General features: G+C 41.8%; 1 protein-coding gene across 7 annotated transcripts in view; it reads right to left on the bottom strand.

The window, feature by feature from the left end:
- Positions 1 to 18,812, bottom strand: part of ST8SIA5 (ST8 alpha-N-acetyl-neuraminide alpha-2,8-sialyltransferase 5) — an 89,045-nt gene that overhangs the window by 46,704 nt on the left and 23,529 nt on the right. For 6 of the 7 annotated variants that reach the window (XM_080371626.1, XM_080371632.1, XM_080371627.1 and 3 more), the window contains one exon: positions 4,431 to 5,139. In XM_080371626.1, the coding sequence (XP_080227752.1) occupies positions 4,431 to 4,561 (131 nt within the window). In that variant the 5' untranslated portion in view covers positions 4,562 to 5,139. Of the gene's footprint in view, positions 1 to 4,430; positions 17,505 to 18,812 lie in introns of all 7 variants that reach the window. The other variant, XM_080371629.1, reaches the window with a different exon arrangement.

The raw sequence follows: 18,812 nt of genomic DNA, 5'->3' as shown, positions 1-18,812 counted from the left end.
GCTGGCTGTAGTCCCTCAAGAGCCCAACTCAGGACAAAATACAGCTCAGGCCACATGCAGCTTCCATGTCCACACTGCAACTACCGCTGTTGGTGGTATAATTAAGATATGATCTTGTCTTACGGCATGGTACAAGCTAAATGATCTCTCAAGGTATAGTCCTGGTTTACTTGCTGTGGGTTTATCCCTTGTTTCCCCATGCTGTGCAAAAAATTATCATAAGCTATCTTTATTTTGTGGGTAACAAAAGGGGTAAAAATGTCTGGGGATTTATTTGCAACTATTGAATAAAAGCTGCTTCAGAAATACCAAAATGGTGGTATAACCTCAAGTTATGAGAGTCTGATACTAATTATATGGTACACACACACAAGAGTGATATTTTATTCTCATTTAAAAGATGTAAAGCTTTCAAAGAATGCAGGCTGCCTGCATGGGAAGGTTTGCTGTTTCTTGCAGTGTGATTCTTTGAGTTATTGTACACGCCTTCTCTGACAGACCCCAGGGTAATCTTTGTTTAAAGACTTTAATAGCTTTGAAAATGTGTTCTCCTCACTTGGCTGAAATAAAAAAATAGTTTTAAAGGGGCAGATTCCTTTCTTCAGCTGACTCTTACCCTGTGCAGAAGTCAAGCTGTTAAAAAAACAGCATTTAGTGAATTGCCCACCAATAGAATATTGGTATATAGCAAAGTATTGCTCTGATAGTCTTCTCTTGCCAAAGCAAGCAAGGACCATCCTATTGATCTCTCCCATGCTACAGGCTGGGAGATGAAGACAGGAACCATTTCAACGTTTTTTTACTGTAGTGGCAGTTTCCTGATGTAATCCAGGATTATTCCCTGCTGGCCAAACAAGAGCTAACAAAAAAAGGCCAGCCCTCAGCTGAGTATCTGATTCAAAAGAAAATTCAGATGAAAGCTGAGCATTGGAAAGATGAGTCAATACAAAAGCAAGCAGCAGCTCTGGATTTAAGAAGAAGTCCACAGCATTTAACCTACTTTAGCAGATCAATGAAGAAGCTTTTTAATCATCACATTAATCCTAAAATAAAAATAATTACCCCAGAGATCTGTATTAAAGTCCCTTAATTATATCTCATTTCATCATCCTTTTTACTCAGGATCAGGAGCTACAGAGACCAGAGCTTCCTGATGTCATTCTCCAGTTTGCTGTTTAACTCTCTCGTTAAGACTTCAGCTGCTACTATGGGGATGAGGAACCGGCCTTGCTGAGAGCACCCACATCCATCCCACTTGGAGGAAAACTGAAAAAGGGGAAAAAAAAGGTGGGAAGGATTCTGCTTTCCAATAACACGGTACAAAACAGGGAAGGTGCAGAGAACATTATATGGTGCGTGAAAAATGTGTGAATACCTAGAAATTCCATCTTTACATTTTCCCCTTCTTTCAGCAATGCCAGGAGCTCATTAGCTCATTAAGGGCAAAGAGAGGACTTAACCAGAGGCTGGGCCCCTTATCAAATTTCACTGAGAAGGAACATCCCCTCTGGCCTGCAGTCCTGCATCCCCACAGACAGGCTTTGGGAGCATGGCCATGGATAAATGCAGCATCACCAGCCTCCATGGCACCCTCCATGGAGAGCTTCAGGTGGGTTTTTATGGTAATAAAACCAGTCCGCGCCCTGCTTGTGAGGGCACGTGGCACGGCACAGTTTACAGCCACATAGCTAACATTTCCATCTTTCTCCCAGAAAAGGGTGCTTTTGTCTACACTGCTTATTGGGACCAGTCCCTAGACTGTGTTGTCTCCTGTGTTGTGCCTAAGCTGCTTGTTTTAGGTCAGATTCCCTCTGCCTCGCTGGCCTTTACTCATTTCCACCATCTTATTGCAGAGAAACAAGATAGCCTTGCATTATATTTAGGCTTAAAAGCATCATACATTTACTGGAACAGTACTTTAGGGCAATTTTCAGTTTTCTCTAAATACACTGGGGAATTTCTTCCCGCTGCCTTGGAAAGAGGCCCAGAGGCCTGTTATTGTTGCAGATGTTGGGATGCAAGCAAAGGCTATCATAAAACAAACAGCATGTTGAATCCTAGCAAGTAAATGGCTTTAGGTTTAGGCAGCATCCCCAAGCTCCAGCTTGGCAAGCAGCACCAAAGCTATAAATATCGCACTTCCCCTCTAAAAGGATGCTCTCCAAAACCACCAGCTCCACCATGGTCACTGGAGATGCAAGCTATAATGTGTCCAAGGAATCTCACAGCTGGCATCAGCTTCTAATAGGGGACTTTACACCAGAGGTTTGTGAAAGAACAAGAGAAATTAAAAGTTACAGATATCCCTGCATGGAGCGGACTGGCAATGAAACCACCTGGGTCACCGTAATGTACTGTAAGGCATGAGAGTGAGAGAGGCCAAGAAAAAGTTTAAAAGTACCTTCATGATAATATTACAGTAACAATGTAGGCTGCTACGTGAATCACCTTTCTATCATTAAAAACTGACAAGCTGAGACTGCCACATCCTGCATTTTTATTTCCATGAAAGATGGGAACTACCACTTCCCAGCAGAAAGTGCTTTTTCCCTGAAATGGGGGTGAGGGGACATGACTCTCTTCGAGACTCTTTCAGGTGATTTAAAAAAAGGAAAAGAAACAAATCATTAGAAGCTGCAATTTTAAAAAAATAGTATTTTCAAAAGTAACAAAATGCATGCACATCACCCTGCTCAAGCCCCTTTAGTGTCAGAGTGCTCAGAACCAGACTTTGCTTAGCAAGCTGGGAATTGGACATCACCCTCTTTTCACTCCCTGCAGCCTGCTGATGACAAGATAGGCTCCCAGGACACGAGGCAGGACAGAGAGTGGCCACAGAGGCCACTCACTGGAAAAGTTATAGTTGCATTTTCTTGTAATTTTATTTTTATTTTGCCATTTTTCATTTCAGTTTAGACTTTGGACTTATTTTTCATTGCTCTAATCCTGTTGCAGTCATTTTGACTTAGAAAAGCATGTATTGGTAGGGCTGCAAGGCCTCCAGGACAAATGGGAAAAACTGAGAAAATAAGGCAAGATGAGACCTCAACTGGTCATAAAGTCAAACTCTCAGCGCCAAAGCATCTTGGTACTACCCCGGTCTTACGTAACAGGTTCCTGAAGCCCCCAAAGATGGAGATTTTATAGCTCCTCGGGTGTCCTTTTTATTTAGAAGTTTTCCTTCATGGATATATCCAGATCTTTCCTGCTGCAATTTAAGTCCATGACTTCTTCCCATGTCATGAGTCTTTACAGAAATGTGTTTATTACCTTCCCCTTGGCAAAAATAGTTTGGGTATTTCAAGACAGTTATCATACCTCCCTCAGTTTTCTCCAAGCCAAACACACGTGGTTTCTATACCTCTGCTCATCCTTGCTCCTTCCAACAGAGTCACATCTTCCTGGAAGTGAGGTGCCCAAAAGCAGGATCCCCCAACCTAGACCTTGCTCTGTGGGTAAACTAAAACACTCCCCTTCCTCATCCCTTTGGGATGTTAGCTCCTGTCTATACATATTAATACCATGCTTGCTGTTCCTCCCCAGCGAGAAACATTTGCTAATTTGTCAGCATTTTGCTTGCTCTTGGCACAAGGCAAACTATGTGAGCTGCAAACCAGGCAAGAACCAAACCATTGATCTCTTCTGACAAAATGCAGCTAAATTCCAGTAAAAAATTCCACAGCAGCTGTTTACACTACTGAAACCACTTACCTCAAAGTATGTAAGAGAAACATTCTCCTCTATAAAATCATACAAGCTGTAACACCTAAAACTAGATTTAAGTTAAATAAACTCTGCATGGGTCAAGGTTAAACACTTGAAGATTCCCACTGATGTTTGCTGTAAGAAAAGCAGTACCGTTTTCAGATCAAAGACTGATGTGCTCTACAGCAAAGCAGTCTCAGCAGTAATTCATGAGAATACGGCAGTGAAAATATAAAGTGCACTCTCTGTTATTTGGAACACTAATATTGACACTTTGATTTTAGGAATTGCATCGGCATGTTAGTTTCTAAAGACATTGAAGTTTAGGCAATGAGCATGCTAACTTAATTCAACCTCTCAAGCCATCTCAGCTTGAACTTACACAGGGTGAAAAGCCTGTATGTCAGGGTCTGATCAGGGGCAAATACTCAGGTGTACAAGTCGGTCTGGTTTAAGTTAAGTAAGACCTAGATTTTTACAACAGCTGAGGATTTAAACACAATCTAACAGACACACAAATCACTGTATTCTGCCCAACATTCTCCTTTATTAATAATCTAACAGACATTACAGATGCTGGATGCACCTTCCCAGATTGACAAGATATTAATATTGTAAGCACAGCATCGAGAAGTGGTTTGAACTGTTATAATGGTATGACTGGAGCTCTATCTCCATTCAATCCAATCAGACAACTTTTCCTATTCCCTCAAATCCCCCCTTACCTTTTGAGATAGTTTCTCCCATAGAGGATCTGCTGCAGCAAGGTGACCACGGCAAAGGCGCAGATGAATATGAAGAACAAAGTTCTGTTTCCCAGCAAATCCCTGCTTGATGAAGGGTCAGTGTATCCCATCCTTCTTAAAAACCACTGAAGCTCCACTTAGTAAAATTCAGTTCATTACAGACTTCATACCCTTTTTGTGGGGAAGTGGAAGAGAACGCTTGCTGGCTTTTCTGTGAGCAATCCAAGGACAAGGTATCCCATTGTTTGGCCCTGCTGCCCCTTTTTTGCCCCTTTCGGATGTTAGCTCCAGGACTGTGCGCAATGGCTTGCTTCCATGGTAAAGTTTCCAGGAGATTCAGACGTGGGTAACATCTAAAATCATCTCTCAGAGCTCTTTCAGTGCAGGCAGCCTGTGCTGTGCAAGAGGCATTCTGTTCCCTCTAAGCCTCTCTTGAAAACACGCTGCTAGCAATTATCTACTTCAATCCCATTTTCATATTCCAGATGGGGGAAGCTGCAAATAAACCAGAAAACTGCAGCCAATGGCAAACACAGGGCTCCGGCAACCTGCGTTGGAAACACATAGTCGTCAGCTCTTCTTTGCTTCTGCTCAGTGATTCCAACGAAATGTGCTTGCAAGGAGACGTGACTGGGGTGTGCTATTATTGAACAAGCATGTAACGATCATGAGGATTTCATTCAGTCCCCTGCAAAAAACAACAGCAGCAATCTGGTCAGGCTAGCAGGAAAGCTGCATTTTGTGTAGCAGCGTGCCGTCCATACCGTGCCTTCAGTACTGTAGCATTTGCATGCAAAATGCAGTGCCTTTAGTCATACACCGCTACTATCTGGGCTTCTATATTTCCCCTGGTTATTCCTCCAGAGTAAGCATAAGCAAGGTCACTGTGCATCTCTTCAAGGACAGAGCTCTCAGTTCCTGCATGCTGATTTATTGGAGGCTCCGTGTAGCCTCACAGCCGCAGAGAGGGAGACTGCCTCTCAGTGCAGGCTCTAAGAACCATTCATTTAAAGAGACAAATATTCTGATTGTTCCTCCACCAAAAAGAGTTCTCTTTCGAAAGGGCAAAGCAATAAGACCTTGTCCACGGCCATCACAACTCCTCTAAAAATCTCCCCATTGTTAGGAAAAGCTCGATTCAGCTCACAGGGAAATCAATGGGAGTTTTGTTGCTGATTTCACTGGGATCAAAATCTGCCCCCATCCCTTAGCTTCTTAAGACAAGTTCCAGTGAAAGCTTCATCCATGAATGAAACACTCTGGCTAGGAGGTTGTTTTGCCCCAATAACAGATGGGAAAAGGATTTTGACAACTAATGTGGAGGAAAAAAAAATCCTTTGTCTAAGAGAATGGGAAGATTTTTGTGTGAATAAATTTTCCAACAGTTAAATCAGTGTATGCAAAATGTTCTAGTGTGCCAGCAGCCCAGCTGTGCAAAGCAGCAAACAGGGACTGTTTCTGGACTTTGTCTCAGCTGTAATTGGTGCTGCATGGGAAGAAGGTAACTTTGTTCAAGCCTTTCAGCCTAGTTCCTGAAGCCAGGGTTAGTCCTCAGCATGACCTGTGGCAACTTAGGCAAAACAATCAAGGACTAAAGCAGGTTTTGCCTTACCTATTTTTAAGCAACACAAGTAACAAAAGTGTTGAAGGTAGGAACCTGGACACCCTGAGCTCCTGCAGGCGGGAGCCACCAGCAGAGACGAGCCCTTTAGACACCCTTGACTGTGCAGAGAAGGTGGAGGGATCCAGCCTCTGAGATCTTTTTTCAGTCCCTTTCAAAGCTCCCACACATGCATTTGTTAACCCTGCTAAATGTTTCAGTTATCACCTGTGCATATAAAGAGTGGTGATGCCAGGTCAGATGAAAGATTATCCACCCCAGGGCCTTGTCCCTGACAGTGGCCAGTGATGGATACACAGAGAAAATTAGAAGAGGGCAAGAACATACTAATACTTCCTTGGAAACACCCTCCTACTGTTCTGTGGTTCAGTCTTCCTAAACCAAGGAAAGAAAACCAAGATTTTGGTTAGAAAAATAACTGAGTTGTATTTGTACAGTACTGGGAATAATATACCAGGGGACTGCAAATTAAATAGCAAAAGCAGTTTGATTCCCTCTTGTCAAAGTCATCAGCTCTAGGGCCAAATATGTTTCTTTCAACGATCTGTTCATGTAAGCCCGTATAATATAAGAATGTTTCCATACAGGAACCGTACCATTTAGATGGATCTAAGCACACAGCATTCTCAGTAACAGGAAAAGCAGTATGGCCATCAGAAATACCAGGCTGGGACTCTACAAGATACTACACAGGCAGATTTGTATGGAGAAGCTGAGAGGTAAGGCCAGTAAGGATAGAGTGAAGGAAAAGGTACTTAATGCTTTGATTTGTTGGATTTTTACTGAGAGCTTTGAAAATCCTCTCCAAGAAATCTGTCTCAATTGCTCCAGGGGTTATTTTACAGTAAAGACAAAGTACCAGACAGTAGAATTCAGGTTCTTATGACCTGTGGATGTGATGCGAGTTTTGCAGATTTTGATATCACCTTGGTTTTGGAGAAAACACTTTCAGCCTTTCTTCCTCTGTTCCCCTCCACTCAAAGAGATTTTTTTTGAGACTGATCTGTGCTGTAGCGCATCAAACTCGTAAGCCTAGCAGCTAGCTAGTCTTTCTCCTGGACTGATGGTCAGCCTGAGCTGCAATAAACAGCCTGGAAGCACCATGCACTCTCAGTCGGTTTTTGATTTTCTGTGTCCTCTCAGGCTTCTCTGACATATCAGAGCTGGCCAGAAGATACAGCACCTGAGAGGCTTGTATGCAGGAGAGCTGCACACGTAAAGCAAAAAAAGCAAAGTACAAAGACATGTAAGTAGAGAGAGTTTTCTATGCCAGATCTTGTGCAGACACCATTCCTCATGTCACATGTAAAAGAAATCTTTTTTCTGTCTTCATCCCAGTACTACAAAAACACTGCAGAATTGGAAGCAGAATGGCTCTGTGCAGGCATAAACAAATAAGATGTCTATCGACAAATTTTCAAAGGATGCTCAAGGTTGCCTGCAATCTTTGTTGTGAGTGAAAACAGTCTTACAGCATGCAGAAGGGCTGAATGAGCAATGCCAGCACTCATTCCCAGAGGCTCTGTGAGTTTGACCTGTCAACTACAGGCTTCCTTGAAAGCATCAGGCCTCCACAGAGAACAAATTAATTTTTTTTTCATGATTTTACACCCTCCACTTAAGCAAGCAACAGACAACAAAAGAGCCCATCCAGAATTTGAGAAGAGCTTGGGGATAAACACAGTAAGTTGTGTTGCAAACACAGATTTGCTGGGCATGATGGCCTCAGGTGCTGTGTGCAGCACTGACTGTTAGTCACATAAGCACTGACCTTACAATGGGCAATGTAGCTACAGTGGCACTGGTCACATACAGGAAGCCCAGGCCACATCACAATATATGCCAGCCAGCATCATGCCAGAGCACAGGAACCTAGTAAATAAGATCTCTTCCGTCACCAGATCAAGTATCACTTAACCAGTAGCAGCTACTCAAAATGCCTCTTATGAGATGGTGAGAGAGAGATGGATAAGCTGCATGATATGCAGAGGCTCAGAAAGGGTATTCCTGTATTTTTATTGGAACATAGACTTCAGAGGTTAAAGCAAAAGTGGCAAAATGGAACTGCTCATAGCCTCCCATAATATGAAGCTGCCAGAAGCAGTCAGTCTTAGATGTTGCTAGCCTTTATTTGTTGTATGAGAGCTGCTTGTTAAATATCATTAGAGATAATATATCACAAGAAACTCCTTCAGCCTGAGCAGCGAGACTCTAAGCCCTCTAAAACAAACATGAACATGCTCCAGACGGTGATACCCTCCAACGGGAGTTCATCGTTTGCTGTTAAGTCCAAATGAAGCAGAACTTAATTTCAAAAGAAAAGAAGTTAACATTGAATCTCAAAGACAAACAAATCTCGGCTAACCACCAAGACATGTTTCTGAAGCTCCATACAAGGAAAGCTGAATTAGCAAAAGGACAAAACCTGTCAGGAATCAGCCTCTACTTCTCTTGTGCAGTGAACAAGCACATCTCTGCTGAAAGGACAATATGCAGCCCTTAATTCTAAGCTGCATCTTATTTTTCAATGCAAATGAAACAGAAAAATTCACTTCTGATGGGCAGGTCTGATTGGGAATTTCCTTAAGTACCTTTCAGTAAACCTGTCCTTTGAATCAGTCTTTGACTGATTATGCATTCTAATTTCAGCTGAAAGCAAGGGCATTTAGTGTCTCAGCAGGATCTGTCTGTTGGTTGCCTAAATTACAATATACATGTTAAACTCACAGTATCATACAGGTTCAGAGTAAAGCAAAACACTCTTCACATTCCCCTTCAGGATTTTTTCTCTCCCTGCCTGCTCAGGCACCCTTCATGACTGTTAACGCAGCTTAAAGACTTCACACACAGCATAGCAGAATACTATGGGCTGTAAATGTTTTTTGTACATTTACATCTCATATTTTCCCCTAAATTAAAATTAAATCAAACCTATTTACAGTTTCTACGATGCTTGTGTCAACTGCTAGATCCCTGCTGTTGCATAGCACTGGCACATAGGTATATGCCTGGAAGGATATGCTGAATGTGAAGCTCATAAACATATGCTTATCAATATGAATTCTTCTGCAGAGATAAAACATGAATTTATTAGCATAATCTAGTGCTTTACACAATGTCTAGTCCCTCATCACTGCCACAAATCCATATGTCTTAAACTGGGATATTGAAGGAAGCTGAAAAGATACAGCTATGATGTAAACATCTACTCCTTTCTGAGTTGGGCTGAGCCACAAGGAGGTGACAACAGCTAATTTGGCACCAGGCCTCCTACCTGAGGAGCTGCCTGAATTAGAGGCAATGTCCTGAAGATAACATACGGTCTGCACACTGGATGTACTTTACATCATCTGTTGAATCATGACCAGTTTCTTTTCAGTTATGGGTCACATAGGCACTGGGGGAGAAATGACCCGGTGCATAAAATATCCCTTTTTTACACTGCTGACGCCAGATCTGTTGGAAAGGTAATAAGGTCTTCCTCTCACTGGTAGGAAGCTCTAATACAGAGACTGCCATAGCTATAGTGCTGTGCATTTACTATTAACAGTTCCTTATAGCAGGGCTTGCTAAAACGGATAGCAAAGTGAAAAACTTCAGTTGGGCTCACTGCTAGGGACAGCCTTGTTTTTGCAGTACTGTTTCCAGATTCCCAGAAAATATATGAAGTTTAGTGTGATTGTTATGATCCTGTACAGGCTCACAATGACCCTGCAAATAATTGAGAATGATGGAAGCTCAGTTTCTCTGCAGGGAAAAAGAAACAGGACCAAATTGCTTTTACAGAAATCATCTGTTAAAAACATTATTTTGAAGTCGAAGCACTGCATGGGAGTCCTGGATTTAGCACCAAATCAACAGGACTGAGATACTGGCAGAACCATGGAGGGGTCAAAGAGTTTCCATGGCCAACACTTGCTCTCAGAATAAGAACATGATCCTGCCTGTATCCCAAGCGAGCTGTAACACCCATCTAGTTCATCAAAACCACTCTTAAAGCCTTCTACTGAAAGCCTGGAAAGTGCTAGAGTCAGTGGCACTCACTGTACAAGTTTAATAGCAGTTTGAAGTTTTGATACTTTTTTTGCAGAAAATATTCCAGCATTAACACTACAATGAGCAAATATTTCCCATGGTAAGAACAAGGATCACACATTATCTAATTCTGAAAAATCCAATTAATAATTATTTCACTATTTTAACAATACATTTTTAGAGCAAGAACTAAAATGTTGAGAGATTTAGAAAATATATAATATGGCATATAAAGTTAGTTTTAATTCACAGAGACAATTAATCTGATCCTGGAATATATTTTGCTGTGCCACTGAGTGGTACTAATCAGAACAGGAGTAAATATGAAAAAGAAAATATTCCTGTGAATAATCAGCTAATTAAGTATTTCAAAAATTTTACACTATTCTTACAATCAAGGTGTAGAAGAGACCTATTATAAAAAGTGATTTACGAAAAGTTACCTTTGCCTTTACCACAGTTCTGCATTGATTTTGCATTCAAAGGAATGAAGTACATTCCTCTTGAATTAACCATCAGCTTCAATTCGCATGAAGTTTCAAGCAGTCCAGACATTCAGCTTTCAAACCATTCTTCATGATGTTCTCCTACAGCACTGATTACATTACCAGCTACACACTGTATGTATCAAGTGTCTTGGGTACTCTACCTCTCTAACTGAGTTACTCTTCTAGGCAAATTCAGTATGTTTTCAGACATGTCATTTTTTAGAGACTCCATGCTAGTCCATGCTTAGTTCAGTCCATGACAGAAATTATAAATAAATAAATAAAATGGAAAAAAAAAAAAAAAAAAACAGCTGGATTCTGTGGTCTTCAGAAATCCCCACTCTTCCTGAAATACATTTTATTTCACTCTTCTGGCACTGTGGAAGTGCTCACTGGAAAGCTGGACAGCCAAGCGTAAAGAAAGAAATCTCTGTCCCTACAGTACTGTGACTAGGCACATATTTCTGCCCCTCCTGCAATAGCATGGATTCAGCCTCTAAGCCCTGCACAGTGTGTGCTCTGACCTGCATGTGGTTACAGAGATGGCTATTAATAAAACTGGCGACCCTTTCAAATTCCTTCCTTTGGATCTGCGATCTGCCATGAATTCCTGGGTCATGCTTATCTTATTAGGGTAGCAAACAGAGACCACTGCTGGAACAGGACTGTGTTAGACACTGCAGCTGGGCATTAGCAAGGCCAGCTCTTGCCACAAGAATTTATCCTTTAAGCAGGCAAGAAGGAAAGGTGAGAGAAGGATTTATTAGCCCCTTTGACAGAGAGCAGGAATTGCAATCTAGTGATGTTTGATTGCATACAACTTGCTCAGCTTGCAAACATGTACTAGGATGCAAACCCAAGGCAACGATGGTCCATTTTGTTGACAAACGAGCCTGGGAGTTCCACAGGAACAGCCAGCCACCCAGACCGAGAAACTCGCCTGTAGACAGGGCCTGGATCACTCCTAACCTCAAACAGCAGTTTGAGCTTTGCTGGCTCTGTGAACGTAAATGTCACAGCACTATCACAGGCAGTGCTGACACAGGCAGGAAGATTGAGGGGCACAGCCAAAAGGGTATTTAAGCATCTTCCTCCGCTTGAAATTTTGGGAGTTAAATGAAAATCCCTGTTTGGCTCTTGGCTGCAGTGAATTGTCCAGGATTACAATACAGATCAGGACTTACAGTGAGATCTTAAACTCAATGAAGCTTGGGGCTAGCCTGGGTGTTGTTCTGACCTGAACACTACATAGCCTTTGGGAAAACAGCAGCTACCCATGAGCCTCATCACACTGGCATGAGTTTAAAAACACTCCCCAGGCTGAAGGTAGTGATCCATGCTTCCCCTGCTCACATGCCTAAACCTGCCATGAGCACAGCTGACTTTCTTTTAAAAGTATCGCAAGTTATCACTAATGAATGGCTGACCAGATTTCCATCCTCCATAACTTACTGCCAGAAGAAACTCCGTAACTGAACCCATTGACATCTGCCATGTTCAGCCTACTTCCAGTGCTCACTGCTCCCCAGCACAGAACTACCAGTACAGCCTCTTTTCCCTCGGCCAGAATGTTTTGCACATGTATCAGCAGGTTTTGGTTGGTGGTGTTGACCTTTTGCTAGAGAGCTTACAACAGGTTATTTATTTAAATAGCTGAGTACAAGCACTTGTTTGTATTTTTTCTTTAAAAATCTAAAATGGGGAAGACAGAGTGGTAGTTTATCCACAGCCTATTATTAATCTCCAATGCAGGAAGCTGCAACAGCTTCTGGCCTACACGATCCAGTGCATGAAGGAAATGCCTTTGACAGTGAGGGACATCACTGGGAGAGCTCTCCTTTGAGAGGGAAACATGGCCTTTAGCCAGATAGGGGGGTTTTGTAGAACATTCCCATCATCTATTTAAACTTCACTTTCAATCAGCTTTTTTATTTTCTTCCAGGTGTATCCAGCAGCTCCTCTGGAGCTAAGAAGTTTGTGCGTGGGTTTTGTTTTTTTTTTCATGCAGTGTGGGTAGGAAGGTATGTGGGAACTGTAATTCATCACTAAATCACATGAAGCTGAAGCTTGAAAGGAAAAATAATAATAAATGTTTCAGATTGTCAGGCTTAGTGCAATTCCAATCAATTAAAGCTTATTTTAGCATCAGGGCAGTTTATTTTTAAAAAATTCTCCTGGCACTTTGATGCTTTCATGTTACTGTGTAGCTAAAAAGGTCTTGCTGGGAACAAACTGCTCTTGGTAAAGCATTTTCTGAACCACATTTTTAGTTTGTCAAATGACAATAAATAAGATCCACATGAACAAACAGCAGCAACAAAATAGCTAGTGGCAGTGAGAGAGTAAAGCTTTGGACCTTAGTAAAGGAGGAGAATAAATGTGGGGCTCGAGCACAGTAAAACCATGGTTGTTTGGGCTCAGAGTCTACAAATGACTTCTTCAATGCATCTAATTTTCAAATGTGATTCAGTATGCTGGGACATTAAACAGCAAAAAGTCACCAATGAAGATAATCTGCATCAGGTAGTCACTTTTTTTAAAATCAGTTTAAAATTAAATACTGTATCTGCATTTTGGATCTCCATTTGTGACATTATCTTGGTTTCCATTTCACAGATGTGGATGGCACAAGAGCAGCCAAATCAATATTCCTCTTTGCAATCCATGCAGCACTTAAGAAAATGAACCAGGGTTCCAGATTCACACTGAAAGTTTCAGAGGTCTAAAAGTTGGCTAATTGTTGAGGAAAGCTCTTCTCTGATGTTACAACAAAAATCACAACTAGTACTGTTTGTGGGTCCTTGCAGTGTACAAGAGTAGTGGGCAAACAACAACAATGCTGTGAGTTCACCTCCACTGGAATCACAGACAAAATATTTGCTTAATAAAAGGGCAACAATCACACTAAATTCTCTCTCCTTTTTTTTTTTTTTTTTTTTTTTTTTTTTTACTGTGACAAAGAGGTTATGGAGGAAATATGCTATACTGCTGCATACTGTCATTATAAACTGATTAAACTTTTGCTCTGAGGTTTAACAGAAATCAAAAGAAAGGTGGAAACGGTATATAAAAGACTGTCCCTTACTTCTTTTTAATTTAGAGCTTTCTAGCCTTCCACTTCCTCTTCCTTTTCCTCCTTGAGGTCTGGAGACAACCCTCACAATGCAGTGCCCTGGGTAGAGTTTTTCCATTTGCTTTTCCCAACTGGAAAAACGCACCATATCAAATACAAAGCTATTGCTTAAAGCCTTTCAGGGCAGCTGGGAACTATGGCACAGCCATCAGTTTCCCTCTGACAGCTCGTGTTCAGGTGCTATGCCCTCACCTTGGGTATCACTACAGGTTTGTCTTGGAAATCCAAGGAAGTTGTAGTTCAGATCTATACATAATAGCATTCATTCGTTTTGGGCATAGGAAGGACATGCCTTTTTCCTCAGCATTGCTCCTTCCAATTGATGAAGCAGAGGAATTGGCTGGCACTGCAAAAATCACTGCTTTCACAATAAACATTGAGCTCTAGGACATGATCTTAGTTTAGATGGTCACCAACTTCACAGGAATACATATCTTGCTCTGGGCCACACACCTAGTAAACCCCTGCAAGCTCTGGCCGGCCCTACACAGAGAAGAGCTTGATTCTGAATGTTAAATATGTACTTGAATTCACCAGCTCCTGCCTGGAATCATGATGTCACCCTTCCCTAAAATATACAGGAAAGCCATCAACTCTGCATTTCGTGTCTGTTGCCCTTCCTTGTCATCCCTATTCTCCCATCAAGGCATGCTTGTACTCCAGAACTTACATGTTCCTGTTAAAAGTATTATCTTCCCAGCAGCTCATGAAAAGTTACAGAGCTACAAAAAAGTTATAGTTCAACAACACCCATCCAAGCTAACTTCAAACATCAGCTCCAAGTGTTTTATACCACCTTGGGTTTTTTAAGTTATTAAACGTGAGAGATTAAATTAAAAAATCATTAACGATTTTGCTATTTTTGCAACACTATCCAGTCCTTCTTTTAATGTAAAACCCTAAACTTCCCCCCAGCAGGCCAAAAGCCAAGTTCAGCCTTATCCTCACCCCAGGAGGGACAACAGCCCTAACAATCGTTTGTTATTTAGGAGGAGGTTTGGGCTCCTTGTTTTACCAGGTTTCCTTCATGACTTCAGGCAGAGCTACGTCAATCTCTAAGCTGGCTTGGGAAGGAAAATGGCACTTCTGTGAAAGCATAGCCACTTCCAGCACTTGAACTGTGATTTCTGCATGGTGTGGTGAAGTCATCTACTGCTTAGTCACCTCACCTTACACTCCATATGCCGTGCAGATGAGTATCTTTACCCTCCTCAGCATCTCTTCTTTCGTTTCTGAACTAGTGATCATTGCATTTCTTGGCCTTGTATGTGTATTACAGGTGTAACAATGACAACTGTACAAAGCTTTCCACTTATTGAGTGAGGCAAAAAAACTCTTCTGCCTTTTGACGTGTGACTTTGTCAGTCTGAGGACTGCAAGAGCAGGATCCACCTGACTGTGCACAGGATTCAGTTCCCTAAGTGCTGCTATCCTGAGCTACTTTACATGCCTTAGGATCATCCGGTTAAAACAGATAAGTATCACACACAGCTCACCGGAAACAGGAAATCTAGGTGTTAACAGCACTAAACATAGATGTTACCTGACTCCCACCATAAATGTATGTGCCTACAGCCTACCAAAACCCTCTATGCAGTTAGCTGAGATTTAGTCAATACACTCCATGGAGACTAACAGTTCTTTTCATCCTAAAGTAAATTTCTAAGCTATGTGAAATGAATCACATCCTACAAATGCCTTTCCTGACTATAATGGAAGCTTGGGATGACCGGTTCAGTTCCAGGTATCTGCATGGTGGATGCCTAAATGCTGGTGAGATGGCCAAGTGTGAAAACAGCATGAGTACAAGTTGAAGTTAATGCCAAGTAAATAACATGTGGAAGTGAGCTATGAAAGTTTTCCTCTTAATAATTAATCCACTGGAAGTGCCTATATTAATTCCAGTGAAACTGTCACAGAAATTCGTATTTCCTGTAGCCACCTCCCCCTGAAGATGGACAAAGCTTCAGAATTTCACCCAGATTTCCAGTAATATTCTGGTCCTCTTTTTTTTTTTTTTGTCTCATAGCTACTGTAGATGATCGTCAGCAAATGAATAAAACATACATTCATGCGAATGAAATAACATTTGCCAGCTTTGCTGCTGGCGTTCTGTCCGCATGACTAGCACTCCCCTTTGCTAACCCTTCTTCCCACTTCTACTATTAACCCTCCTCTCACAGCCAGAAGGAAGCCAAGGCAGATCTGGGAGTTGTGATATTTCTTCCCCCCCCAGTAACATTCAAAACTGGTCTGGGGTGAGGAGACGGGGAGTTACACCTCCTTTGATGACCCATGCAAAGGCTATGAGCACTAACAGCTTCACAGATTGCGTACGTTGTGAACACCCCAGAATCACTGTGCGAGCCACACAAAACTTCCTCAGCTGGTCTGTTCTGTAATCAACTGTCAGAAAGGTGGGAGATAGGAACATCTTGCATGACCTGAAGCATTTATTATTCAACATTCCCTTATTTTCATGCCCTTTGCTAAAATGCCTGACCTCCAGGTTCCCCCCCCAGGGATGGCAGGGAACAGTAACAGGAATATAAAATGAAAAAATACTCGTGTTTGCATAATTTGGCCCCTGGATGATATCAGAGAAGCTAAGGATTGTTAAAAGAATCTGCCTTGGGTTTTAGGTTATATTTCACCCTTTGGTCATCTCACTTGGCTACAGACTAAATACCACCTGCTATGGCAATAACAAATACAGCTTACTGTAGCTACAGCTCCTGGTACCCTGCTTTATTGGCTATGAACACTTCAGGAAAAGGAATTAAAATGCCTGCAAAAGAAATCTTAACTTGCTGCACCATTTGAAGGTTAGCAGAGAAACCCTCAAACAACAACCACCTAACGACGGGGTAAATGCCAGATTTCACTGAGTTGTGCCAGGGATGTATTTGGCCATGTATTTTTCATTTGTACATCCCCCATAAAGCTGAATCATCGGGCAAATTCTGCTTAATCAGAACCTAAGCCAGTACATGCTTAAATCAATGGGAGGCAATCTTGATTTCTGAGGAAGGAAGCAGAATCTAAATCATTTTACTATCAATTCAAACTCTCTTTTTTTATTTTTTTTTGTTGTTCTCACAGAAAATCTAGTGTGCCGGTGGCTTTAACCCACCCCCGTTACCATCAGTAACAGGGATCCTTAATCCAGAAACTGGCCAAGCACCCACAAGCTCTTTTAAAGCCCCAGGGAAAGCTTAAAGCAATCCTGGGAAGCATCCAATATCGTATTGGACTGATCATAGAATAGCTATTTCAAGCTTTTTTCCCTATTTGTTACCATGCCGGATAAAAAAAAGGCATTAACTAATTATTTTAATTGCACTTTTTGTAGTATGTCTCATGAGACCTGGACTGCAGCTGCCTCAGCTTGATCCAATCTGGCTGGGGGATGGGAAGCTATTATAAAATGTGTTTTCCCCAGAGTGAATACAACTTTCTGCTGCAGCTGTCTTTGTGGAGGTGGGGGAGCTATTGGAAGCAGGTGTATTGCACATAAATGCTCCCTGGTTTGAATCTAATAGACTCCAGCAGGAAAACTTCAGTCAACTCCAAAGGATCGAAACCAGCCTAACTCCCACCACCCTTTTTTATGGGAAGGAAAACACACCATGATTACTTGTAAAAGAACAAATACCTTTGTGGGGTTCTTGTCCTGTGAAGGCATTTATGGCTTTCCAACACGAATTTTAGCAGTTTCTGAGGGCTGAATATTGCAACTTTTTGGAACAGTCATGATCTTGCAGGCAATTACTTATCTGCAACAAGATTAAGATCACTTACGGAAAAATATGCTGTTAGGAATGGAGGAAAACACCCCCACAGAAAACTGATTAATCAAGTACAATTGGCAGCAAGCACAGAAGAGCGATGTGTTCTTTAGGTGACATTTTTTAGTGCAAATGAATTTTTGCTTGCGTCCAAGTGATGATATCATGTTTTCCCTACTGCCATTCCTGTTTCAGACTTTGTCAAAGGCTCCATCAGTATCTCAGACCCATGTCCTGCTAATTTTTCTTCAGTTTCCATCTTTACAGATGCTTGGTGACAAGTAAGGGAAAAGGTAATTGGGATCTTCATTGGTTCCAACCAGCCTATCACTGCTAAAAATCTCTATTTTCCCCTGAAAAACTTGCTTATGTTAAAGATGAGGCACATCAGTATAACAGGCACTGAGCTGGGTATAAGGCATTCCCAGGAGCTGATCAGACCCTGTTCTCCAGAGGATCCGTGATAACATAACCTCCTGAACATGCTACTGGGAACCTCCTTGTTGCCATTTCTTTTGGAGTGGGCTAGAGGGTGAAGTTTCCCCCCCTCACAGTTAGAATTTGAGAGCCAGAAGTGGATATTGCTCCTTCCCTATATCTGATGTTAGAGAGTTAACTTTTTTCCCCCTGTTATTTTAGCTCCTTTTCTGAACATGTAACAGATGTGCCCAGGGCCCAGAAAAGGAACTTTGGGAAACATTTCTGTTTATTCACTAAACAAATTCTGACAAGTCAAACATCCAAAGTACAACAGCTCCTTTCCCCTCTCTGACCTCTGCCTCCCAGCTTGGGAGGCTGTCAAAGGCCTTTTCTCCTCCCTTCATGTTTTCTGTGTCCACAGCCTGATCTGTGCACTGTTACCACTTGCACGCTACCCTGGGGCGACACAGCATCTCCTGACTCTGGAAGAGACTAAATTACATAATTTGGGGTACAGAAACGGTTTCCTTTGACTTTCCGACATCTGCACAGTTGCTTTATCAAAATGCAGCATCTGGTCTAGCAGGCCCTAATTAAAAAAATAAATAAATACCACTTTCTCAAACATTTCCAACTAGCTGTTCAGACTACATTATTTTATGGAAATGTTCATGGTGTGCCAGGACAGAATGGTTGTTTAATGGCTGAAGATAACATGAAGCTGCAGTATTACAAGTACTACAACCTGATCTAAGCTGGTATTACCAATGGAACAAGCAAACCTGTCCTGCTCTCAGCTACCTGTCTTTGCTGCTGCACTGCTCCTTCAGTTTTATAGCATTAGTGTTTGCACGAATGTGTTGTGACTATCAGAGA

Source organism: Falco punctatus, assembly GCF_963210335.1.
Source record: "Falco punctatus genome assembly, chromosome: Z".
Classification (NCBI taxonomy): Eukaryota; Metazoa; Chordata; class Aves; order Falconiformes; family Falconidae; genus Falco; species Falco punctatus.
The sequence above is the reverse complement of the archived record's forward strand: the minus strand, read 5'-3'. Positions and strand labels throughout refer to the sequence as shown.